Below are 26,613 nucleotides of genomic sequence, written 5' to 3'. Positions count from 1 at the left end.
GGAAAAAGGAAAGAGCGAAAATGGAAAATGGAAAAGGAAAATAAAAGATCAAGGTTGGTGGATGTTAAGGTCAGAGAAGAAGTCGAAGTAGAGAATAAATGGAAAAAGGAAGTGGAAACGAGGTTGGAATCGGTGAAAAGGAAGAAAAATGAAATGAAATGCGAAAGGAACTAATCGAACGAAATGACAATAAATAAAATAAAATAGAAAAAGTATAAGCACATACTATATAATACTGTAAAATACATAAAATTTAACAGCAAGTTATATGGTGTTTTAACAATAAATGAATTATTACATGAATTAAGATAGTATTTTAACAGTAAGTTACAAAGGGTTATGCAACGATTTCAATTTCCTATTAGAAACTTTTAATTATCCTCAAGACTTAACGTTTTAATTAACGTTCGTTGCCAACGCCCCGACTCAATGTCACAGTTCACCACACTAATCAAATAATGTGGAACTCGTATCAGTCGACAAGCCTGCGCTCGTTCCAGACATTGTAAACACGTTTCTGCTAGGAAAATTAATATTCCAGTTCGGCTCTGCTTTGCCAACAGGCGCGGCTTCGCACAATCGTCATGAATCTTCGGTTATAATCAATCGCCGCCTGTCGAACGACGAGACCGCACGTTCCGACGACTAAAGCTCGCGAACTTTCGTGATCCAGCTTCGTTATAGTATCCACGGTGTCAGAAACTTTTCTTAAAATTTATTAAAACGCACGCTTCAAGCTTTTCTATTAACTCCAGTTCTATTAACCTTATCTTTACTCGAATCTTTAGTAGTTTCACGTTTAAAAAATTACCAAATTGTAAGGAAACGTGGAGATTCCTACGCTCGGAACGATCGTCTGGCCTTGGTAGATCTCGGTTCTAAGAAACGGAAGCGAAGAAGACGCTCGAGGGTGGCATAAATTAGGTCCCTTCCTTTCCTACATTTCGTTATTTTGCCTACGAAAGTTTGAAGCTTTTTAGTGAGGAAAATTCGACAGTTGCAAGAAAGCATAAAGTAGCAGTTCGTTGATCAAAATCGAGCGTGTGAATTCGATGACGAAGAAATGACCGAAATTCAAAAAGATGTTCCAGAAGAATCGGCCGGTCTTCTGCACCCTAATCAGCATTCCCATCGAACGCTATCTCCTCAGGTATGAATTCTTTTTATTTTCATTACTTTTTTGTACGATTAGATAAGCGCCTCATTGAGATAGTCTCGCTCGAGCGACTTTCCAACTGTTCGTAACTTTTATCAGCAACGACGTGGACATAGACTGTATACTGTACATACATTATATACTATGCACTTCGTGGAATCCTTGGAAAGAAACTTTTCTATTACTGCGATGTGCCGGTATTACTTCAGACATTATGAATGTTGTCCCAATTCCTTGATAATCTTCAATTAAATCGAACCATACAATTAATATATATTCAGATTTTTTAATCTTTTTTTAATCTCAAAGTTACGCCTACCAGAGAATCAGAGCATTTTTATTTCATCGTTGTAATTAATTATATTTTTTTCTATTCCTTCACCTTCCTTCATTCTTCTGCTACGAAGAATTGAATATCGATGAAGAACAAGGAAAATACTATTAAAATATAATTATTGCAAAAATTTGTGATACTACGCAAAAAAGAAACCTATCTTAACTACTTCTATTAACATTTCCTTTAATCAATCTACAATTCGATAACATTCGAAAACGAAGAATAATCTTCCGTTGAAGAAAGCTATCAGGAAGAAAGTATCTCCAAAATGTAAAAACCATAACAAAAATATCACGAAACATCGTGATGGTGGACACTGCACAGATGAGAAGTTTATCTCATCTATGAACTATTATTCTATAAACCGAACTATTATTTAATCGACTTCGTATTAAAAAAAGAAAAAGGAAAATCTTCCGTTCACGAGTGGTGAAGAAAGATATCTCCAAAATACAACCACAACAAAAACATCATAAAATATCGTGATACTCAAAACACTACATAGATAACATTGTCTATCCTGATTCTCCGATTACTTGGCTAAAAACAAAACACAAATAACCGCGGATAGTTAAGTAGCACCGATATCGAAGTTTCCTTCAACAATATCGAACATCGACGGATCAAGCGAATTTTTCCTCTTTCATCTTTTGCATACATGCATATACATCCTATACATATGTAATTCTTAGGTACAGAAAGAGAAACATTGCATAACCGGAGAAGAACAGCTGAACATCAGGCAGCATAATAATTTATGTCGTGTAATACGGCGTGTGCGCGAGATAATGAAGATAAAAGTTTTGATCGTCACTAAAATGTTTTATCAATGACGCGCCTTATCACGTAGCCGCTTTGGTCGTCTGGATTCGAGTTTAGCAAGGCCGAGTGAAATCCAGTAACGGTGGCACAATAATAATTGTTTAAACATATTGCGTCAATTGCGAGAGACAAGTCGAGCCGAACGTGTTTCGACAACGTGACTCTCGTTTGGAAGAGAAAGAAATATTTTTCAAAATAATTTCAACACCAAACGATCGACGTAAGGATAGAGAAATTGGTTTGTTTTAAAATATTAGTCTCGTTGTGTATCGTCTCGATTTATCTTAACCGAAGATGGAATCTCCTGTTTACCAGAGAGATGCTTTTTGTGTCGAGGCGAATTTATCCAGGTCTCTAGCACGTACTCGACTATTTCTCGTCTCTTTCTTTTTCTTTTTTTTTGGGCTTGTTATCTCATCGATGATATAATTATTTATCTACGGTACAAAAAAACAAGCAACAATGAAACATTCGTCACGGGCGACTGGTCGAGGATAATGATAACTGAAGAAGGTCGTTTCATGGAAAATTCTTACAGGATGGAGTTAAGATCATCTGATCGGCTGTGACTCTCGAAACAATACGATTACTCAGAAATAACTGTCGAAATTAATTAAAAGAGATCTTCTCAGATTGATTCTCCTAATAGATATTTTGCTTACAAATAATTAACAACGATAAATACAGGAAGCATATTTCCTTTTTGGAGATTAGATTAAATAAGTTCGAACAGATAATTATGCTAACCCAAACGTAAAGCGTCCAGTATACTTACAATCGGATGATTGCCCATCTATTTTATTTTGTAATCTTTACGCTTCAAATTGCTAATTTAAATCGTAAATGAAGGAAAAGTGACATTACTTTTAAGAATATCATTAGAAAAATTCTATATGTCTCACATTCTTTCCAAGATTGCATTTTTTTCTATACTCTCAGAGAAATGTATTTTTACTAATTATCAATAAAAAGAAAACATATTTCTTCTGATATTTTTAGAAGGGAAACATATGGCAATAAAACTTCAAGTTAATTTTGTTAAAACCGGATACGTTTATCGCTTCATCAATAATCTATAGAGTATAGTATTCTGTATACGTAAATCGAGCGTAGAAGGTATATATTATATTACATCTTCGTGGAAGTTTGATTAAAAGTCTGAGAATTTTCACGGTTTACTTTCGGTTAGGCGCGATTGCTACATATCCGCTCGTTGATACGTGATCGACTGTATTCACTGACAGTAAAATCGGATTTGCGGGGCTTAGGCAGCGGTATTCTTGGAAGATCCTGTTTACTCGATTTACTATCACGCTGCGAGCACGAACCGGGCAATTAGTGACTCCATGTCGCATTGTATACTGCAACTGTTGCTCGTTGTTTTCTGTTAACAAAGTCTTACATCGATAAAGATCACGATAAGCAGCGGTGCCCTGCATGTCATCCAATGGTTTAACCAACCGATTCTATGATTTATACTTTCTTTGATCAAAAGAGTTTTCGCGCAAAGAAACTGTATTAAACAAACATTTGCATTGTTTATAGTATCCGCTATATATTTGTATCATATTGACATCGATATGATTATTCTACATTTCTCGTCTCTTTCTTTGTTCTATTGTCGCAAAGTAGAATGATTATGTGTTTGGTCAGACAAGCGTAGTTAGAACGTTTCTCTGTATATTCTCAATGTTTGTATATTGTCCGTTATTTAAAGTATTCATATTTTCAGCGACAATGTATTTTCACACCTGATGGCTTCTTAATTAGAACCGTTTTCATGAAGCAAAATAATTTTGTGTTTGATCAAACAGATGAGATTGAAATGTTTTGATACGTGTTCTGGGTATTTATAAAATAATTTTTCATTTGAAGCATTAACTTTTTTCATGACAATATATTTTTACAGCTGACGAGTGTCAACCATAATCGTTTTCGCGAAGTAGAACGATCACGTGTTTGATCAGACAGTCTAGATCGGAATGCTTCGACACATTGTTCTTGATATTTTTGTGTAACAATTTTCAGCGTTAACTTTTATAAAGTTATTTTACAAAATAAGTAATTTTTGTCTGTTGATTAAACCGAATAGAAACCGAAGCTCGAACGTGTTTTGAATTAACATTAACAAGGTAGAAATATTTCTACTTTTGGATGACATTTCACGGAGAGTTGCGGCAAAATTCGAGTGTAGATAGTTCGTTGTGTTATTCCAGATGATTTGTCCATTGAGTTCCATTGTTAAAAGTTTCATTAAATCTGCGATAATTCGCTGCTCGTATCCTTCACGTTATTATCGTTCGGCAGCATTATCTTTACAAATGAATTGTTTCCTACTTATGGTAATGTTATTGTTAATGTGTAACATGGTTCAATGTCGAAGCTATCGCGAAGTTTTAAAAAAATGTATCAGTGTTAGAGATTATTAGGCTACTCCAATTCGAAGGTAATCGTTTCAAAAAGTCAGCCTATTTATTACTGAATTGCTTTAACAACGGCATTGATTTTTCCAAAAACATCGATTTAATTATTTAATTATTTGTGTTAATTAACTCTGATTAAGAAAAGATTCGTAGATTATCTAAACAAGAAAGCAATGAAGGACATCGATTATCATCACGATCGAAAGGTGTCATGATTTAAAATTCTATATCTACAAACTAATTTTTTGTCTTATCATTTGATAGATTAAAAGTTAAAAACGAGGAATCTCAAATCTCGAAGCGTGTCTGTAGTATCGCTAGAACGACACGACTTATCATGATTTGTCTCAGAAACTGCCAAAAGAAAGTTTGTACTTTCTTCCTATGCTTTTACCTAAACCTATTATATTCGTATCTAATACCAATCATTTGGAGTCATTCAAAACTTTACAATATTTTCCTAAGAGCTAAAAAGAGGAAAAGAAGCTGATCCTGGTATAATACGCTAATCAAATAATACGTTCACGTGTCAAGCCATGAAATTGACAAGTGTTTGTGTTAATGAAACATTGTACAATATTTCTGTTCTGAAATATTTTTCTGAATCTCCTCAGATATCTGCCAAAGAAAAACAGAAAAGAGGACTTCTATCGTACATCTTCAGTGTAACAAAATTGCTCTTCTCTCTTGAAACTAGAAACGAAATAGGAAGGAAAAACTTATATAAATCTTCAAATGAAAATTGTAAATTTTCATTAAAATATAGAGGATATAAAGAGAATTCTACAAAGCACCGCTAAGACTAAAAACGAAAGGAAAAAATATATCTCTCATTTTTTCCCTCGATCTAAACGATCTAATACGATATATATCAAAGTTAACTTCGCCTGATCGACTCGTCAAATCTTTTAGATCTCGGAAATCACGCAAGGCGCCACACAACTAACGAAAAAATTACAAGGATGACACGTCCCTTATCGCGGCACGGGTGATCGCGGGCTCGAAAATCTCGCGCAGAAGCAATGGATCGAGCCGTGTTCCGTCGATGCGCGCGAGGCCGCTATCAAACGAAGGACATGTAGGTGGTGCGAGCCGCGGCGAATCTATCGGATTTAGTTAATGTCCAGCGCTCCGTGGACTCGGATGTTGCATCGGCTGCGACTAGCCATGACAGACGAGCTCGCCTGACTGCACAAAACAGCGCAAACGCATCTATTCCTTTCTGCGACGTTTTCTTTTTTTTTTTATATAAACCGCACAAAAAGAAACCAACGAACCTGTTAACGTACATCGAGTAACCTGTAGCCCAACGACTGATCGATAATACACAACAGAGAGAAAGCGAGAGAGAGAGAGAGAAAGAGGGTAAATTTCGTAGCTGTATACACGCTCGCTGCTCCATACGGAAAATTGTGCGGAGAAGCGTAATAATAATAATAAATAATTCAAATAAATAATTGCCAAAATATAATTTATTTGACTTGATTTTACGAGCAAAATCAATTCCGTGGAAAATTGGTTACATTAATTGGATAGAAACTGATTCTGAAAAGAAAATTAATCGAAAGGAAAGTGACTCTGAATAATATTAATCAGAAAGAAGTAGATTCTGAAAAATCATTCCTACGATCCATTACATCGAGCAATCCTCTCTCTCTCCCTCTCTCTCGCTCTCTCTCTCTCTGTGTGTTTCTCTCTTCGCTAACAGGAAATTAATTTCTGTAATCTTTTTTATTAGCTCTTCGATGACTTTTTTAATGAATTCTTTTGCTCGAGATTCGATTGTCCTATGATATATGCCGGTGATTAATCGCGAAAAAGCTACGTACGCGCGTGGCTCAACGATACATCGACGTAGTTCTGTGACCGGCATAGAACAGTCGCGGGATCCACGTGGACTCGACCGTACGTTTTTGCGTCTCGCATTCGTGAATTGAAACTAGTCGCGAATTCTCGACCGTGACTGAAATTCAGTGAAAATTGGTGAAAACACGCTAACGTAACTTTATGTGACACGCTGAAGACCTAATCTCGAGAGACAGGTGTCTCTCTTCTTCATCGATCGGCGGATCCACGAGGTCATCGCGTTTCATCGTTCAGGTAAGTTCAATTTTGTATGATATTTTTCTTCCCGATAGTTGAAACTTTCTGTCTCAGCGGAGGGAAAAATGCTTCGAAGCAAATGAAGGATATCGTAAATAAATTATTGTAATTGACGTTAAAGTCGCACTTTAATGGTACGTTCTGTAAGGTAATGTGCATCGATTGTGACTAAAGGTGCGCCAACCGCGACTGTTGAACGTAATTACGTTTCAGTCTGATTATAACCAAAGGTTAACTAAGAATAATAGTATTTTTAATTCGCGATAGTTACGCGACACGAAGAGAAAATTCTCCGATATAAATAATATGGTTACAAAAAAAAGTATCTGCACGTTGTTGTATGTTTCGTAAGATTTACACAGATCTGTGTATGTATATGTATATTATTGTATTGAAATGTGAAAACAAATACTATTTATAGCTACCGTGTAGTAAATGTCAATTATGAATTGAATAAAATAGTGCGTAGAAATTCGACGAATAAGAAATGAATTTAATGGCAAATTACGGAATTTCCATTTATGATTAATTATTCCAATCTCAAAAAACAAATATCGAACTTTCTCCGGCTGTTTATCTTGCGTATCGCGACAAGCTTTCAGACCACAGTCCTTCAATTGTTTCAAGCGACACAAAGAGTTCGCGATAAAAGAAGGAAAAATTTACGACACAATGTTGCTTTCTCTGTTCTTGGTTAAATTCTCTAATGAAAAAAGTAAATAAAACATCCTTCGTAAAATTTTCAAACGAAGAAGGAAAGTACAGTAAATATTAAAAGATCAATTCGCCCGACAACCAATTAGTGGCATCCGCGGTACAATTAAAAAAAAAATGCACAATCTAAATTACTCGAGTCCCGATAAATGTTCCACGATATCTGCTTTAAAGCTTCGATGCCTGATTTAAAAGGAGGTTGCTTAATTTCTCTATATCTTTACTGCAACCACTTCGTGATTCGTTCATTGATCATTCGAACATTCGTCGCACGATCGTTTCATTTCGTATGCAACGCTGTTAAATTCCTCTGTAAATTAATGATTCATCGTGCCATTATCTCAACCTGAAAATTGATACGGTTTGGAACTTGTTCGAATAATCGTATTTGTCGAAGTGTTGATGGGGTTTCATCGTAAATTCAAATTGAAATTTGCAATTCGGCTAGCGATGTCACTATGGTAGAGGCAGGCACGTTAGATGGTTCCTCTAGTTCCTGTGATCCTTGACCTTAAAACCTACAATTCCGGACGAAACTCGCGTCGAGTCCTCGAACGACCTTCGATCCACTTCCTATGAAACGGCCGTCGAATTACTCGTTGCATTAAAAGCATCGTGTGTCTATTGGCTTTCCTTTAAACGTCAATACATTTGTCACCTTTTACTAATCGAATTATTAGAGTTTGAAGAATGTGAAATTCTGAAAAGAAAAATATATCGAGCTTTTAATATTACGATTTATATTTCGCGAACAGTCGTCTAAACGTTGGATGTATCGGTTCGATCCGTGATTTTTCATTTATTTTGGCAAACATATCCCTCAAAGGCGAAGGTTCTTTTCGCGATATATTTTTTTCCGTTTTATACATATTCAAGATGATAATTATGCTGATTTACATTGTTTGTTTGTCCTCTGATTAACACTTGTGTCATACGTAACGAGGCTCGTTCGTACTCGTCGATGTTCTATTTTTATCAATTATCAGCCAGACGATAGTCTTTTTTTTTTCTATCTTTCAACCGGAAATACCGCGTTCATCATTTAAAACAGACTCGTGCTCGAAGGAACGATTCCACGTGAGAATTTATTCGCAAATTTTTCCATATACCGAGCCTTGTGAATTTTCAACTAGTTTTACAAAACAAAGACTCGTCTTAGAATCAGAGATTCTAACCAGCAATAATCACGACAATTATAGTTAATTTCCCGGAATTTTCGTAAGTTAAATTTTACGTCACAATAATCTCTTACGATATTTTATCAATCGATAGATGCCGATAAATCTCTACTTTCAAAATTATTCCTATCTGAATCTTTATCCGACCAGATTTCTTAAACAGCTTTTATAAGAATCAGCAAACGGAATTATCCTTATCTACTTTGCAAGGAGACCTTGTGAAACCTTATACTCTACCAACACGAAAGAAAAGAAAATAATGATACAGGCAGATTGATATAATTCTATAGAGTTGACCATTTTTTGAATATATTACGTTTCTTATGCGAGACATTTTGAAATTTCATTGCCGCTGTTATGACTCAACTACGGCGATTATATCGATAAACTTTGAAAGAAATGTGAAAATACAAATACGGTCTAAAAGATATTTAGCGCAAAGTATATATTTCGCGGAGATGATACAAATATTTAAATACTCAATTATCTATTTGTTGAGAATTGTGGATCTTAATTGCCGAAATGAAAGTAAAAGAACACTAAGGATGCACTTAGAATTCATATTAAAATGATTTTAGATTTATTTAACGAACGATTTCCAGGATCTTCGTCGTTATACATTTGCACTTTGTCTCACCATCTTCCATACCACTATTCATCCATTCTATTCTATTAATAAGTCTGAATATTCCGACTAATACTAATGTAATCTTTTTATTGAACATCTGTTTGCTGTAATTATATGTTTTCATATGTCATAAGTTTATGTAAGTATAAGCATGTAAATTTTCTATAGAGTAAGTAATAACTTTTGCATACATGTTTCGATTAATTTCAAAACCAATATAATCACAGCAGCCGTGTCTCATCGCAATGCTAATGAAGTTTCAAAATGTTTTACTTAACCCGTACAATATAGATGCGAAAGTTTATTCTCATAAGCGTTCAAATACTTTTATGTATTCACACTGCATACTAATTTCCCATAGTATACGTTGATAGTTGGCAGATATCAGGTATGATTTTCAAATTCCATCATCATAATCACCACGATCGTGTCCCATTACAGTATATCAATGAAATTTCACAAGCTATAACATCTATATAAAGACACCTATAATCTGTTCATATTTCTATGTAAATAATATTCAAATATTTTCTTGAGCCAGTGTATTACCGACGAACGCTTACGTACGTTGTGTGTCGGATTTCCCGCTAGCTTAATTACAATAAATGGGACGAGAACGATCTTTTGCACGATAATGAGCGCAAGGTCGAGCCAAGTTATACGTTCCGCGTTTGAGGGCCATGTGACCCGATCCTCCTTGGCTAAATCAGGGTTTTCATCGTAGAAATATGGCTCTATCGTTGTTGACCCCGTGAAACCGTCACCCTATTTTACAGACGAAATGAATTTCTATATCCCTTTGTGTCGAATTCTATGGAGATTCCAGCGTCGTCGTAGCCGAGGTTATTGTATCGCAATCTGCAGAAATTTAAACGCAAGAGAAATCGGAATAGAGGAAATCCGACGAGAGAGCTAAGGTTGCAAGAACTTTGTAAATCAATTCAGGTTCCACAGTTGTCAGATGCATAAGTTAGATTGGAAAGATTTTTGGATGGTGAACTGAGGTTTGAGAGAAGCTCGGTACGCGCGAACTCTGACACGAGGAGCAAACGAAAAGTCGAAGACTCGTTGGTCTTATCGCGACGATGTTAACACTTTACCGACCGATTGCCGATTAATCATTTTTTTGTCGCCGACGTTTACCGATCGATAGCCTACTAATCGGCTTTTTGTTGCCGACAATCTTTCTCATTAATTGAGCAGTAACTTGTTTAGTACTGAGGTACCTGGCTCCTTTGTAAGCTCCCACAGTTTTATACCAATTTGAGAAACTTATCGTTCGGGATAATCGAAAAGTATGGCATTGGAGAGTCTAAACGGAAACAGAGCCGACGCCAAGGAGAATCTGCGCCTGATGCCGGTCGGACGTGCGTATGCTGTTGAACAGCTTGAACAGCTTGAGGATTAGAATTTCAAACTTTTTTAATATTCCAGAATTTAGATTTTTAGAGACTTAGTATGTGTTCGAGAATTTGTAGGCGTTTAGGTGTTCGAAAATTTAGATTCTGCGGCATTTGTTTCTAGAATTCTCGAGTATCCGAGAATTTAGGCAGCTGGGAACTCAGATGCGAGAACAAATTCGAAAACTTTAGCTCTTCGAGCTCTTAAAATATTCGTAAGTTTCGGTTTCAGAATTTTGTACATACTCGACAACTTGGGATTCAGGGTATTTTTAAATAATAGTAAACTCAGAAATCTCAGCAGAGATTCTTCTGCGGAGAAGCTAAATTCAGGGACACTTCGTTACGGAAAAGTTTACCAACGGTTTATCGATAAAAGGTATATCACGTACGAGTCGCGAATGACCCAGAATTTCGCCAGCAATCGTTGAATACACAATTCCTACAACTCAGAAGACTTAAATGCGGAGTAACATGACTGATAATTTTATTCACCTTGTTAATTGCTCATCAGAAGACGAACCTACATTGGAAATTGAAGGACGATGCTTATAAATAATTCAGTGTTTGTTCATCGAACGTACGTCTTGTTTGTCGTTGTTATTATAAGAACCGGTTCATATCACTCGCTATGAATTACAGATGCTTTAAAAATCCTTTAATCATCGTTCACGACCACATTTTTCAAATTCATCCACTTTTTTCTCCAATACGATCGTGTGTCTATCGTATCTATGGTATCGTATATCTATCTATTCCTATCATAATTCTTTAAATCTTGAATGTATCACAATTTTCAAGTTACAATACGTACGAGAAAAATCTTGTTATCAGAAAGGAGAAGTCAAGAAGAACACTTGCTGTCAAGGACTCTGCAAGAGATCTTCATATACATTTTTCCAACATCTACGTTCAGATTCATAGTTCGAGTTTCCTGTTAAATCCCAAAAAGCGTGTTGGCCACTAATTGTTACTTTAAACCGCGCGGAATCATTAAATTTTCCGTAATTAGACTTACGATGGATTATGGTTGTAGCCATGGATGAAGAACCATTCGTTGGAATTTTTCATCATAATTCGTCGGAATGTGTTTCTTGATTCGCTGTAATCGTAGTTTTTAACGAGATCATGAAACTCGTGAATTTTTTACCCGTTTTACGAAAGCAGAATTATCTTAGAAATTTTAACGAACCATAATCGCACGTAATTTTCTTGCAATTTTTACAATTTTTCCCTTTCTCGACGATTTTCTTGTTGTGTCTCGAATAAAAGTTTCAATGCTTGTTTGTCGATCTTTTTCAGAGAGCAAACTCGATGAAAGACGGAAGGGCACTTGAGAAAATAGTTGCGAAGTAAATACAGGAAGATCGAGGAAGTGAAGGGGAAGTGAATCGCCGAAGTTAAGGGGTAGTAACTCGAGGAAGTGAAGTAGAATCGATTTGGAGAAATTGGTAGAACGTTCGCTGGATTATGGAACAAGAACAGGATACAAAAATGAAAAGCTCGGCGGACTATGTAAAGGCCATTGAGAGCGGCGTTCAACCGTCTCAGGTGACTACGTTCTCTGTGAAAGGAGAGCTGCTTCTAAACTTTGGCTGATCTACGCGGAAACTTGTATTTGGTATCTTGTACAGTGTGTTAATAAATCTTGTTACAATCAACGAGCCTCCGATATTCTATTTTTAAATTATTTTTCTTTCTCTTTGTGAGAATCGAATGTTTCTTTGACTTAATATGATACTTAAAAAATATTAGGAAAGATAAGCAAGGGATTATGTTCAGGGAAGGGTATTTGTTTCAAAAGATTATGTTTAAAGATACTTCAATTTGGGAAACTTCGATGGAGGAAATTTAAATTTGGGAAAAATTAGATGTAAGAATTCTAGGTGCGAAGAAACTTACTATGAAGGTAACGTAAGTATTAGAGAACCTAATTTCAAAGGATGCTAATCATAATCATAAGTTCCAGGAAGAAAATTGGACCAAGATACTCTAGGTATTTCACAGTTCACAGGATTCTTGGTGTAAAGAAATTTAGATTATAGCACAATTAAAAAGTTAAATTATAGTATAGTGAAAATGTAGATTTAAACGATTTCAGCTATAAAGGGATTTAAATTACAGTATTTTATTTAGATACTTGAGAACAATTTAATTTTAATGAATTCCAGGAAGAAATTTGGATTATTGTACAAGTAAAAAATTAAATTATAGTATAGTGAAGATGTAGATTTAAACGATTTCAGCTATAAAGGGATTTAAATTACAGTATTTTATTTAGATACTTGAGAACAATTTAAATTTAATGAATTCCAGGAAGAAAATTGGACCAAGATACTCTGTTTATTTGACAGTTCAAAGGATTCTAGGTGTAAAGAAATTTAGATTATAGCACAATTAAAAAGTTAAATCATAGTATAGTGAAAATGTAAATTTAAACTACTTCAGCTATAAAGGGATTTAAATTACAGTGTTGTAAATATTTGAGAAGTAAAGTTCTAGGGATTCTGGGAACAAAATAATTAATATTAAAATGATCCAAGAATTTACAGAAGAGTGTAAATTTGACAATTTAAGCATCAGAAAAGATTTCTAATTGAAAAAACAATCTTTTCGCAGGTTATTGAAACGACGGTGTACAAACGACGATGGGCGATTCTAATGATCTTCGTGCTGTATAGCGCCAGCAACGCGATGCAGTGGATCCAATACAGCATCATCGCGAACATCATAATGGTCTATTACGACGTGTCCAGTTTTTCAGTTGATATGACTAGCATGATCTACATGATAACTTACATTCCGTTCATCTTTCCAGCGAGCTATCTGCTCGACAGATTCGTAAGTGCGATCACCAAAGTTGTATTTGATCAACTTCGCCCGTTTTATTTAAAGGATCGTCTGGAAAAATTGATATCCTTAAATCCTGTTTATCTATGCGCGAACCGAATTTATCGTAACAGAAATATTTCAAATCAGTTAATTTAACTCGAGCGGAAGTTTAATCTAATCTGCTTCGTTATCGAGAACGATATCTCGCGGAATATCTTTGTATTTATATAAAGATTGGATTTTTCATTCTCGTTGCATTTCGAAAGTTGTTTATAAAGAAATGAAAGAAAAAATTATCGAAGAACGTACAAAAATACAAAAAATTTGCATTCGATTTCCTTTTCTTAATGCTTCTTTCAATTATTATGTATTTAATGTGCATACTATACTTTAATTGGACTGTAATCTGATTCTGAAAATGATTATCTGTCTCTCTGTCTTTTTTTTTTCCTTTTTTCTCTCTTTAAGTCTCTGGGGATGTTAGTTCTTTCGAAACGTAAAGCATTGACATCATTTATAAGGAAATTTGATTATATGGTTTGAGGATTAGTGGATCAGGAGTAGGCTGTAAATTTATGTGCGGAGGAAGATAATTCGATTAAGCAGGTTGAGTTTGTCAAGTCCAAAGATTTCGAAATACAAGGAAAATATCGTATTTACCATTTCGGTAAAACAAACGTAGTAATTTGAATTAATAATTGCTCTCGCCTCGCTTTATGATCTTTGATGATCATAATGTCGATGATATCTCTGTACGAAACAGACACGGTAGATTTGATTATTTACCTACAGATGTCTGAAATTAAAAATTATTTGCAGTAACAAAATAATCCTCTACCAAAAATATGTACATCGAAGTATATTAAAATTCTCGTACGAACATGCTATACTTTAAATACACAACAAATTAAATCTACACAATTTTTCCATTCGAAGATCAATAATCTTCCTTATATCAATGTTCTCCAAAACAGATAAATTTATTTTACAAAATTCCTCTATTCGTATAATATTTCGGAAAATCTAAGTTTCTTTAAAAAAATATATTTTCTTCCCTTAACTTTACTAATAATATCTCTCTTCCTAGCGTTAATTATCCTCGTGATAAATAACTTTATAAAAAGAATTCTTCCGCGTCTGTTCGAATAAAATTCTGAAAAATGTCTTTCGTCCAATTTTATTCACTTTGTAATATTTTTCTTTTTTCTTTTTTACGGAAAATAGATAAAATGAATCGTTGATTTCAGGGGCTCAGGTTCGCAGCCTTGACAGGAGCGATCGGTACCACGCTCGGTTCCTGGATAAAAGTGTTCAGCGTGAGTCCAGATCGATTCTGGATTACTTTCGCCGGTCAAACATTCGTCGCTGTTAGTCAAGCGTTTGTGCTGTCGGTACCAGCACGTTTGGCGGCTGTTTGGTTCGGCCCGGACCAGGTCAGCAGCGCGTGCAGCATCGGCGTTTTTGGAAATCAGGTCAGTCACAGTCGGATCGAAAAATTTCCAACTAGCTTTGTATCGGCTGCGTGCTTCGCAAAATTAAAATCAGATGGATACGATGGATATTGATAGTAGCAGACCGAAGAATCACCTTTAACAGAGAAGATGAATGTTTTTACATGTTCCTTTTGGAGGATGTTTCAAAATTGTTCCGAGCCAACCTTCCACGGTCTTTCAATATTTCTGGCCTAATTTTGCTTCCATTTCGATAGATGAAAAAATGCCAATCTTTTAAGAAAAGTTCTAGGAACATCGAAACAAGAATTTATACGTATTAAAAGCGATCCTTTCGCATCTTTTCTCGAATTTAAGAAATTTTCTAAGAAGAAAAAGTACGTCCGGATTAATTAATTAATAATTTAATAAAGTTGAATAATTTACTAAAATCTCTAACACGAAACATTTCAACTTGTTAAAGCGTTTAATTCCACGATCTTTGATCTTGCACATCCTTTTCAAGGTAGCTCAAACGTGATACCTCTTACGGAACGAGTTCGCTTTCATCATGTCTATTTCCCATAACTCAATTCTGGAATACGTAAACCAATTAGAATTACTCGCTCGAAAATTAACAGGCAATTATATGAACAGGCGAGTGAACTATCCTTCGCCAATTAATTAGTGCACTCTGTTGAACATCGTCCTTCCGAACGTCGTTTTACATTCTACTTCATCTGTGTACTGTTTCAAAGCGCTATGCTGAGAAAGGCATTCCACATTATCATATGAGACTATTGTGTCAATTACCGTTTCAAAAGTCAGCGTCCATCAATTTACGACGATGATTCCTCCACTTTAATCGATTGACCGCGGTAACAGAAATGCGTATCAAATGCACACGATTTCCATAAACGGAGTCATCAGTAAGTGGATCTGTACGACTCCGTGATAGTTGTTAAATAATGGTGGCGATAAATGGAGCTCGGGTGCACAATACCTGTGTGGTAGAACTCTATTTGGAGGGACAGGCTCGTTGAAGAGTTAAGCAGTGATTAGATGGGAAACAGAGTCGAACCGTACACCCACGTTTCATTTCGCGGCGGCATAAGGGGATCCTGGACCCCATCCAGCGAATTGAAGAACGACCACATTGCAACAAGCTACACACCCCTTTCCACCAGCTTCTCCCCCCCCCCCCGGGGAGATAATCTGTTCAAGGTACATTGTCGACGAGATTACTTTGTTACGAGCTGCGTGCCTTCGTACGGACGAAGATTATTTAAACTTCTTTCTGCTCCAAAGGTTTATATTTTACCTTCGATGTTTTTCCGAATTTCTGTTTCCTATTTGAGCTATCGGAGGTGTTGAGTTAGTTGGAAAATTGATGGCGACATAGGAAAAATTGAAGAGTAACACAGTTTGTGAATGTTGATGCGTACGTGAAAAGGAGATTTATATGCAAAATACTATGCGAAATATCGGAAATAGAGTATTCATGGTTATAGTATTCAGAATCGAATTTCCATTCAGATTGCATTGCTTCGCTTAACGACGCAGATATAAAAAGCGTACATCGTTAAAAAATATAAATTATATATTTGTATTTTATGCCAAATGATTCTCTTTCGTCTTATCAAGTATTAAATATATAGAATACGATAGAATATATCGATAATTGAAAATTAATCTATTTTCCAACTAAAAAATCGAACATTCCTCTATGTCCTCTACGAAATGGAGCACGCGATAAAACTTTTATTAGAAATTCCTATTTGCCGTATGGTATTAGCGAAGAAATACGCGATAACTATCGTAAAATTGATATAAATGATCGTTGACCTTGCTATTTATGACGTATCACCGCCCGTACAAGTTCGCCACGGTTCTCGCAAGCTTTCGAGAGCGGAACTCTCGTCGGAATCGCTCGTGATGAGCTGAAAAGAATAATGATCTGTCACTTCCTTGGAATAACAACAATGGGCGTCGAGCATCTCTCCACGCGTCAGCAATTTCATTACAAAACTTCCCTACCAAACATGCTACTATAAATAACGTTCTCTCTTTTCATCTGGAAAAATTCCATCATTCTCCATGTTTGATACTTTCCGTCTTTATTTCTAAAAGGAAGCTGACTTTTACATATATTTTTATTATTTATAGCAAATTGGAATAATCGTTCCGTTATTTTCAGTTGGGTATAGCAATCGGTTTTCTCTTTCCACCGATGCTGGTGCAAAACAGCGAAGATCCCAACGTAATTGGCCGAGGACTGCACGTGATGTTTTATATCGTCGCTGCTTTTACCACTACTATTCTGGTTCTTATACTTCTATGTGCGTGTAACAACCATAAACTTAAGATTGAAAATTCCTTGAAACGATGTTTCACAGCTAAACGAGATTGCCGGTCGTGTGGATGAAAATAACGATAAAATTTTTCTTTCAGTTTTCAAGTCTGAACCACCGATTCCTCCGAGTCCAGCGCAAGCTGTACAAAGGGAGGCTGAATCCACGGGAAGCTTCTTCCTCTCTGTGAAGAAACTAGTCACAAACACGGGTTACTTGTTATTGTTGCTCAGCTACGGTATCAACGTGGGCGTGTTTTACGCTATCAGCACGCTCCTCAATCACATAGTTCTTCAATACTTCCCTGTGAGTCTTTCGGCTTCTCTCCTTTATTTATTATTTCCTTTGACTCTCATATTTTGTTTAATTAAGAGGCAAATTTTACCATTAATATTATCGTTGTATTTTTATTTATTTTCCGCTCTAATTTTTCATATCTTTTAATTACATCGAAGGACATATATCATTGTTACGGAATTTCAAAGTTATTTAGTATATCGGTATTGTCTATCCGCAAATATTTAGAATCATGAACAAGACGCTGGAAGAATCGGCTTGACCATCGTGTGCGCCGGAATGTTGGGCTCTGTGGTGTGTGGCATTGTACTCGATAAAACGCACAAATTTAAGTGAGTAAATCTGACAAATACATGGAACGAAAGAGCGTGCTTAACAGATGGCTTGAATTTTAATTTGAAATCTATTTGCAGAGAGACAACATTGGGTGTGTATCTTCTCTCATTCTTTGGCATGATCATATTCACGTTCACGCTAGACACCAGTGAGATATATGTTATTTACATAACAGCTGGCATGTTAGGGTAAGTGAAAAGCTACTACCCCTCTGATATTTTCAAATATTCTTTAATTTTAGAAATCACTTCTATGAATTTTAACATAGTAGTTTCATGCGACCCTAGCCGAGGTATTTTTATTTTTACTTTTTCTAAAGCATTTTATTCCCATTGAAATTCCCCTATCCAAATGAACAATTTCCAATAACCCCCAGCCATTGAACAGAATTGTTTAAAAATGTTTCTAAATAAGAATTTCATTAAAAAAAAGAGAGAGAAAAAATTCTTCCTCCCATATAATATCAAATGCCATTAAAAATTCAACGTTTACTTTCCAAATTTTCTAGATTCTTCATGACCGGTTACCTTCCCGTGGGATTCGAGTTCGCTGCAGAGTTAACATACCCGGAACCGGAGGGAACCTCCACTGGTTTATTAAACGCAGTGTGTCAAGTGTTCGGTATTGTCTTCACGATTCTCTACGGTTATTCCTTGAACGAGTGGGGCGACTTCTGGGCGAACATCTTTCTTTGTGGCACGTTGGCCCTCGGCACGTTCCTCACCATCATCATTCCCAACGATCTTCGAAGGCAGAAGGCCAAGTTTTAAGCGTTGATCTTTCGTGGTCGAAGGTTAATTGACAGAAAGCCGGAGGAACGATCGACTAGTCTTCTTTGTGATCGATGATATTGCGAAAGTAGAGCTTCCGCGTCAAAGGATGATTATTTTTAAAGCGGATGAGACAGATGAATTATCAAAGGCTGATCAGAAATGGTTGATTCTGTTAAAATATTAGATAAGATAGGTCCTCACAGCTCACGTTTCTTATTGTTATTATTATTATTTCTTTCTTCTACGTGCACGGTATTTCTTTAATTCACAAGTTGCAAGTATGTTTAAAAAGAATGTTTAAAAAGACTTCAGACATACAAGACGACAGGATACTGATGTATCTTCAAATCTTGATGATATAGATCACCATTAAGAAGAAATACGTATGTCCAAATATAATTTTAAGCCAACAAACGAGGTAGAAGAGGATTAAAGTAATAACAACGGTAGTCTACATAAGTAAACGATAACGTTGGGCATGATTCATGATCTGAAATCGTACAGGAATATTTCACGTAGCCTGGTAGCTGAAGAGATCCGAATAGATTTACGAATGAGATTAATCGTGATATCGTTGACTATTCGAGCTTAGAGAATCAATGGCCTATGCTCAGACATAGTTTCTTTCCTAATGTTTCTTCTTCTTTGCACTATAGCGACTCTTCAATATCGTGGGGTGAGCCTATTGCGTGTAGGTAACGTGTGGAATTCCTCTGTTGCGTCTTGAGCGAAGGAAAATCAAATGTAGAGCAAGCTACAGAGCCAGTTCTCACGTAGTTTTAAGGGTCAGACACTCTCATCTCGTTATTCGTGTTGTTGGATGATTTCAAAAACGAGTTTCGCCGAAGATACTTTCTTTCTCTTCTTTTCTTTTTTTACTTGTAGTGCCATCAGTATTAATGCCATTCAGTGTTTTATATGACTCTGATGAATGTATACTGTTGGCCATAAGTATTATTATTGTAAAAGTCTAACAAATTTTATTTTATTTGGTACTGTACATTGTGTGATGCGAACGAAATAACAGACTTATAGGGGAGTGACAAGAAAATAGAAGCAGCGAATTTGCACTAAATATTAAAAAGTATCGTAATACTTATGGCAGGCAATGTATAACTTGAGTTAACTTTCGCGCTCTGAGACTTCAAACGATGCGAATAACGAGAGAATTTAGCGTTATTACGATTGCCGTTCCGAATGAAAGGTAGTATTCGCTGAAACAGCGATAAGTCATTGAAGATAGTATTTTCGTGGAAGTCGGGGAGGAACGAAAGGAATAGTATCGATAATAATGATACTTGTAGCGAATAGATCATTCCAGAAATATTATCCAGATGCTGTGCATCCGAGCGATGAGTAAAATCTACTTATTCTTGTTACTCGTGTAAATGTTTTAATCGAATACGTAGAGTAGATCTCTAAATATTGATCTTTGTGGCGTACAAATCTATCAAATTATATTTCCTCGATCGACGTAACTTGCGCAGAGTGTATCGTACAGGATCTTTATAAGCGTTCGCGGAGTTGTTTGATCTTTAGTAATCATACTTAGGACGCTCATTCGCGATAAAACCAAAGCAATGCGGAAGATATCGATGGAAGGAGTATTTTTGAAACGCAAATGAGATAACGAATGTTACATATTTGTGGAAAAAGTCTTTCAAAATTTGTAAATTTGCCTTTTAAAACTTACTGTACTCGTATTTAGAATTTTATTGTAAATGATTCTATCAATTTAATTCTGTAGTTGAATCGAGTGGAAGACGAAATGACATGGAAGATGATTTTGATAGGATCGAGCGGTTTTTACGGTCTATCCGGTTTAATAAAAATTTTCGATAATTCAATGACCCAGAAACGGCGCGAAATATGCGACCCATCGAAGGAGCCGATCGCTCCACTAGCACAGAAACTCGATTTACGAGGTGGTCGCCTCAAGCCCCGATTAAGCTTGCCTGAAATCATCGAGGAAAAATTAATTATCGCGCGAAGGTCGATTTGGACAAGCTAACAGATACCTGAAAATCAATTTTTCTCCTAGTTGAAAGTGGTTTAGGAAGCGTTGAAACGTCGTTAGACTTCGGATTCTATTTTAGATTACAGAGAATCGATGTTATCGTTATTATATAAAGCTAGATCTAGAATAAAGCATTTCGCCCGTTTCGAATATTTCCTCTAACTAAAGAAACGACAATAATCGTAGCTATGCGTACAAAACGAGTATTAAGTGAAACATTGTGAAACACTGTAGTGGTAATTGTCGTAGATCACCGATATGTGTACTACTTGTGTACTATTTTTTATAGGATATTATCGTGTGTCCTAAAGTCGCGGGGCCAGTCGCATAGAAACGAAAAAGATCGACAATAAATCTATCAGTAAGAGAAACAAGGATTTGACATCGATAGAGATATAGCTTTCTTCTATTTTTGTAACATTCCGACCGCAGAGAAATATTCAAAGTAAAATTGCACACCGTTTACTTTCGCTTGTGTTCTTAGATTTTTTACATTAAAAAAGAAAAAAGAAGAAACAGGAAGAACGACTTGTTCTAATTTCTTCACTTGCAAAGATGCATTGACCACGATGAAAATTCTCCCAGGAACAAAAGTTTCCGGAGCTGTTTGTCAATTAATTGTCACGAATTCTTCAAAGAATCGAAATCACAAAACGAATGAACAATTCGAAGATTTACAGATATAGAGGCACACGTGTACGGATATATGTATATATTTTGTCAAATCGATGTGTATATTTCACGTGCGTATTTTATTCGAAGTCGTGTACGTCTCTGTGCAAAGCTGTTTCAAACATATCTTTTATAGAACGATATTATTGAACAATGTTAACGCGTTGACTGCCATGTGTTTTTGTACAAACGAATTTTGTACACCGGAAGCCGCAACAGATCACAAAATACTGCACAGCAACATTTAATTCTCATAAACTATTATATTGTATTTGCGCATTTTTTTTTCTGACAATATTACATAAGTCACTCACATTGAAAATTTGTCAGTCATAATCTAATTATTTGAACCGTTTTAAAAAATTTGATAACATGGATCACTGATGACCATCGTAGCAGTTAACGCGTTTAAGATTGTTACGATAGTTACCATATCTCGATGTAATTTAAAGACAATATTGAATGTTAACACGTGTCGAGTTTGTATTGTTAAATAGTCTGCTAAACAGATGTACCGATAATCGATAATGAGGAGTTTCGAATGGTTTTTAGTAGAGCGAGCTTTTTTTAATTAAGATAGGTCATTCGTGAATACGCGCTTTTATTTGTATAGAGAAATAGGAATATAGAAATCGGAAGCTTGTTGCCGAAGAAATATGTAAGATGCGTGGAAGGTTTTATTACGATCTCGTTTAACTAATTTTGCTGCATCAGCAACGACTAACTTTTTTATTGAAACGAAAACTATACAACGTACGTACTTTCGTATATACGAGTGGATGTTTTATTAATTCATTAACGCCGAAACGGTAAAATAACGCATAAAGGTTACGTAAATGCTACATTACTGAAAAAAAGTGTATTATTTACGCGTTACTTTGCCAAGATAGAAAAAACTGTTAAAATATCAGATACTTTACAAAGTCACTATTCGAGTTAGAGACATGGAGAAAATTTCCATGATTAAAGAAAAATGTGAAGCTATCGAAAATCTACCACCTCACTAATTTCGGCGAGCTTGAAATATGTTATCAAGGTGATCGTTCTGAACAACTTTTCCCTATACATATAACAAGTGTTGTATTCCAGTTTTCGAGTTATACACAAAAGCTCCATTGATATCATATATGTACTTTATTTCTATATCTTATACAAAATTGTACATTAAAATTACAAAGTATGTTAGGATTGTATATTAGATATTGTAATTGAAGAGTGCTTGTTAAAACATTGAAAGTGAACTTACGCACAAATGTAGTCCCCAAATTCATGAAACAGAATAAGTGTGTCTGTAGAAAAGCACGTACGTGCCACCTCTTAGTTGTAGATAAAACTCAATGTTCCATTCGTTTAAGTAGATGGCATAGACAAAAGCCATAAATCACTTAACTAACGTCTATTGGCGCTTATATTTCTTTCTATACAGGCAACGTTGTAACACCATTGTCTAACGTTATTGTTAACTACTTAGAAAGGATAATTGCACTTAGCTACTATACTGTAGTATTCTCAGTTGGTACATTTTGATTGGAATATTTTCCAATAAAAATTGAAATTTTCTTTTGCCACTTAATTTTACCACTTATAATGTCGTGTACAAGCACTTTTCGATTATTGCGTGCAGATGGGTGTGCGTGTCCAAATTAAAACTTTGTCAATGTAGTTGCATCGTTATCGGTAAGTGCCTCTCATGGTAACCGAGCACGCTTGTAACAAATAGAATTTGACAAAATTTCTAATGGAATGCACATCGTACTTATTCGTAACTTGGAATTTTCTCTTCTTTCCAACGTCACTGAGTTTTAATCGCTAATGTATATCACCGCCGTCACTTAAATAACCTAACGCTACTTATTTGGAATTCAGAGACTGGAGTTTTCACTATTTTTTCCCATTGTCTATACGTTACTATGGAGATAAAAAATGCGACGTTAAAATTCACGGGGAGATAACAGATTCGACAGCTTCACAAGATATATATGGTACGAAATATACCTTTGTGTATAACTTGAAAATTAGAATAAAGTACCCATTATACGTACCAGCAAAAATTGTTTAGAACGTACCTTTTCGATAGGTTAACCAAAACAAAATAATTTATCATTAATCAATTTCTTCAATCTTTATAAAATCGTAGACTCTAAATGCGAAAAGAAAAAATGGATCAAACCTTTAGATTTTCTTTTCATAGTTGCAGTGTTAAAAGAATTCGATCATATAAATTAACCAAGAGAGTTCTAAGAGTCGTGTTGCGTTAACGTAACATTAGTCGATAATGAGTTAAGCAAGTTAACAGTTACTGAACGACTGACTGGTTCGTTTTATCCTTTTCTTGCTCTCTTTTTCTCGGGATATACTTCTATTTATCTCCTAAGAATCGATTGATAAATTTTTGTCGTATTAATTCTTTAGACGAGAAGAAGAGAATAAAGTAAAAATAAATCGAGTTTGGAATATGACTCGTCCTTGATCGATCGATCGACGATATTATAGTCTTCCGTTCTCTTTTTAATTTCGCAACTTCGAACGTCGTATTTATTATTCGTTGGCCGCTCATTTTGTAATTAAATTTTAAGCTCGCAACGCGTTTCCATTTGTTTCCTCCTCCCAGGAGCGTATTAATTTTTATGAGAAATCGTCTTGCGCGTTCTCCTTAAATAATAGGAAACGCGCATGACAAAAGTCAAATAAAAGTCTCTGTGATTGTTGACAATATCCGCTATTTGATTAGGTGTCTGAATATGTAGAGCGATAAGATGCTTCGAAGATTTAAAGCTTTAAGATTAATCTGTATGTTATTGTTACCGTGTAGTCCCATTACAAACAAATCGAGAAATAAATATATTGAGAAATATTTACGATACAATTGTGTCACTTTTGTCGTTACTCGATTTTCATTACAGATACCAGAAAAAATTAATTAAAGCCATATTAACTCTTTGCACTCTGCGAATTATTTAATTTGATCGAATTCAGCACATCTTTACTTTTGAAAACGACATCTTTGATAAAGAATGGAATTACAATCGTTCACAAATTTATTTATACAATAACCTTCTCCACTTTTCTATTTCTTCATCATTGAAAAAAAATCAGATGGAAAGCTTTCGCACTACCAATTATCAAAAAGATAAATTAAGAAGCTGTGCGATTAAATATATTTTTTCAAAACATCTTTTTAATTAATTTCTTATCTTATAGTCGTATCTTATATTCTTATATTATTTTCGAGAGTGTTGAGCACCTTTGAAGTCTCTTTTCTAACAAGCATAACAGGAGAATATGAAACGCAGGCAACTTCATGACTACTCCTTTATTCAATTGTTCCCCTAATAAGAAAATCGCAAGAGGAGGATAATAGGAGAACACGAAAAGCAAGAAGTTGTAGTTTAATTTCTCTGAACGATTATGTTCTCCTGGTAAGTGAGATAGACGCGCAGTACCAGAAAAGTAGAAACAAAATGGCGGTACTAGATGATCTCTTGTATCATCCTATTCTCCTAGTAAGAGAATTCATTTTTCGACGCTTGAAGAACGTCGATGGAAGCTTCCTGAATGACAGAAGAGAATACATACAACAATCGACTAAAATCATATGCAAAGTTATTAAAGATGTGTAAATATAAATGATTTGTTACATATGACACATATGTGTTAATACGTGTTTAGTAATATTAAGGAAGACACAAGTTTCTAAGTTTCATTCGACGTTAATATTTTGGTTAACTCTTTCCCGCGTGATAAAAAGGTATCGAAAATTGATGATTCAGAATTATATAATAATTTAAGACAATGATTCCAAATCTGCGAACGTTTTATTTTATACTAAAAACCACATGTTTTTAGAAAATATTTGCTAATAAAGATTAACAAGTATCGCGATAATTTACGATACGATCAATAACAATTTATAAATTAACAAATCTATAAACTATATTATAGGAATAATACTATACATGAATTCTAGTCCTTCTTCAACTGCATATGTATACAACCTTAACCTAAAACCGTCTGTGGTCTCATTTAACGTCACGTTTACTCCGTCCTAAGTCAATGTTTTCAGCTATCACTGCTCCGATGATAAAAAAAAATGGTATTATCGGTTATCGATAATATACCGATGATGGATATAGATGTTTTTGTTTTATGCTTAGATGATGAATTATGACCATCATGTGATGTGTCAAAATTATTATTAATAGCATTGATATTGACTAAGAATAAGATAGACTTGCATAAATTACAAAAAAATGTTCCATGACACGAGAACTACGTAGCCCCCTATAGCATTTTAGTGTCACATGCGACATTATCGGTTCAGTATAGGATAAAATAGAGATCGATCTATATACGATACATCCCTCCAATTATCTGAAATAATGCCATCTATTGCTTCTTTCTCTCATTCATTCAGCCATTGAAGAATTTCTTCCAAAATCTGATAACAGTAAAAATAACAAAATATTTTAGAATTCTTAAATAAATACATACATTTGCATTATTAAAAGTATGTAAAAATAATGAATTACCAATGTTATAATCCTCTGATTCTGGCGATCAAACCCTTATTCAGTCACATCCAATTTAATGCATCGGACAAGTTGTTTATCTTTAAACGAAAACTAATTGTTTCTCAGCAACCTCCAAATTCCTTCATGTGTTATGCCAAATAAAACTGGAAACTACTGAAAATCTAATAATACAACTAAATGTTAATGTAACAACGATTAAAATACAAGGTGGATTTTAAGATTTCACATAATACACTTTACTTGCGTTGCGAATCTAAGGCGTATTTTCACCGCGTTGCCTAACTCAACATGCCTTCGAGATATCTTTGCACATACTCTGACATTATCTATCCGATAAGCATCCGCATTGTATCAATGAATGAAATCCTATTGTGCATAATCATTATTTCAATTGACCACAATAAATAACAAAGAAATTTGGTACACATTTTTAAAATGTTTTTTGGAATTTTTAGAATATTTTATTTGAGATATACTAATATATTATATACTGTATATATACAGCATAATACATTATAATATATATGGTGTACTATGTATATAACATAGTAGTACAATTATTAATTATTATTATTATTATTACATATTTAATAAACATTTGTAACTTTTAAC

General features: G+C 35.0%; 1 protein-coding gene and 1 long non-coding RNA gene across 9 annotated transcripts; one reads left to right on the top strand and one right to left on the bottom strand.

Annotated features, from left to right (window-relative positions):
* The first annotated feature begins 583 nt into the window (after nucleotides 1–583).
* On the top strand, nucleotides 584–24,332 carry LOC122567695 (feline leukemia virus subgroup C receptor-related protein 2-like). Of its 7 annotated transcripts, none has more exons than XM_043726565.1 (10): nucleotides 5,846–6,023; nucleotides 6,477–6,838; nucleotides 12,064–12,312; nucleotides 13,381–13,602; nucleotides 14,841–15,065; nucleotides 17,221–17,362; nucleotides 17,475–17,680; nucleotides 17,900–18,003; nucleotides 18,085–18,195; nucleotides 18,516–24,332. In XM_043726565.1, the coding sequence occupies exons 3-10, from the start codon at nucleotides 12,232–12,234 to the stop codon at nucleotides 18,775–18,777; spliced, it is 1,353 nt and encodes a 450-aa protein (XP_043582500.1). In that variant the 5' UTR covers nucleotides 5,846–6,023; nucleotides 6,477–6,838; nucleotides 12,064–12,231; the 3' UTR covers nucleotides 18,778–24,332. The 7 variants fall into 7 exon arrangements, with proteins under 7 accessions (XP_043582497.1, XP_043582502.1, XP_043582500.1 ...); XM_043726566.1 differs by having other exon boundaries at nucleotides 5,846–6,039; XM_043726564.1 differs by having other exon boundaries at nucleotides 5,846–6,103.
* On the bottom strand, nucleotides 22,047–26,354 carry LOC122567706. Of its 2 annotated transcripts, none has more exons than XR_006316867.1 (3): nucleotides 25,999–26,354; nucleotides 25,426–25,907; nucleotides 22,047–25,020 (listed from the first exon to the last, which is right to left on the bottom strand). It is a non-coding gene; the product is annotated as an uncharacterized LOC122567706 (long non-coding RNA). The 2 variants fall into 2 exon arrangements; XR_006316866.1 differs by having other exon boundaries at nucleotides 22,047–25,907; nucleotides 25,999–26,162; nucleotides 26,242–26,345.
* Between the last annotated feature and the right edge of the window lie 259 nt (nucleotides 26,355–26,613).

Source organism: Bombus pyrosoma, linkage group LG5 (genome assembly GCF_014825855.1).
Source record: "Bombus pyrosoma isolate SC7728 linkage group LG5, ASM1482585v1, whole genome shotgun sequence".
Taxonomy (NCBI): Eukaryota; Metazoa; Arthropoda; class Insecta; order Hymenoptera; family Apidae; genus Bombus; species Bombus pyrosoma.
Note: the sequence above shows the minus strand (reverse complement) of the source record. Positions and strands in the feature narration are given on the sequence as shown.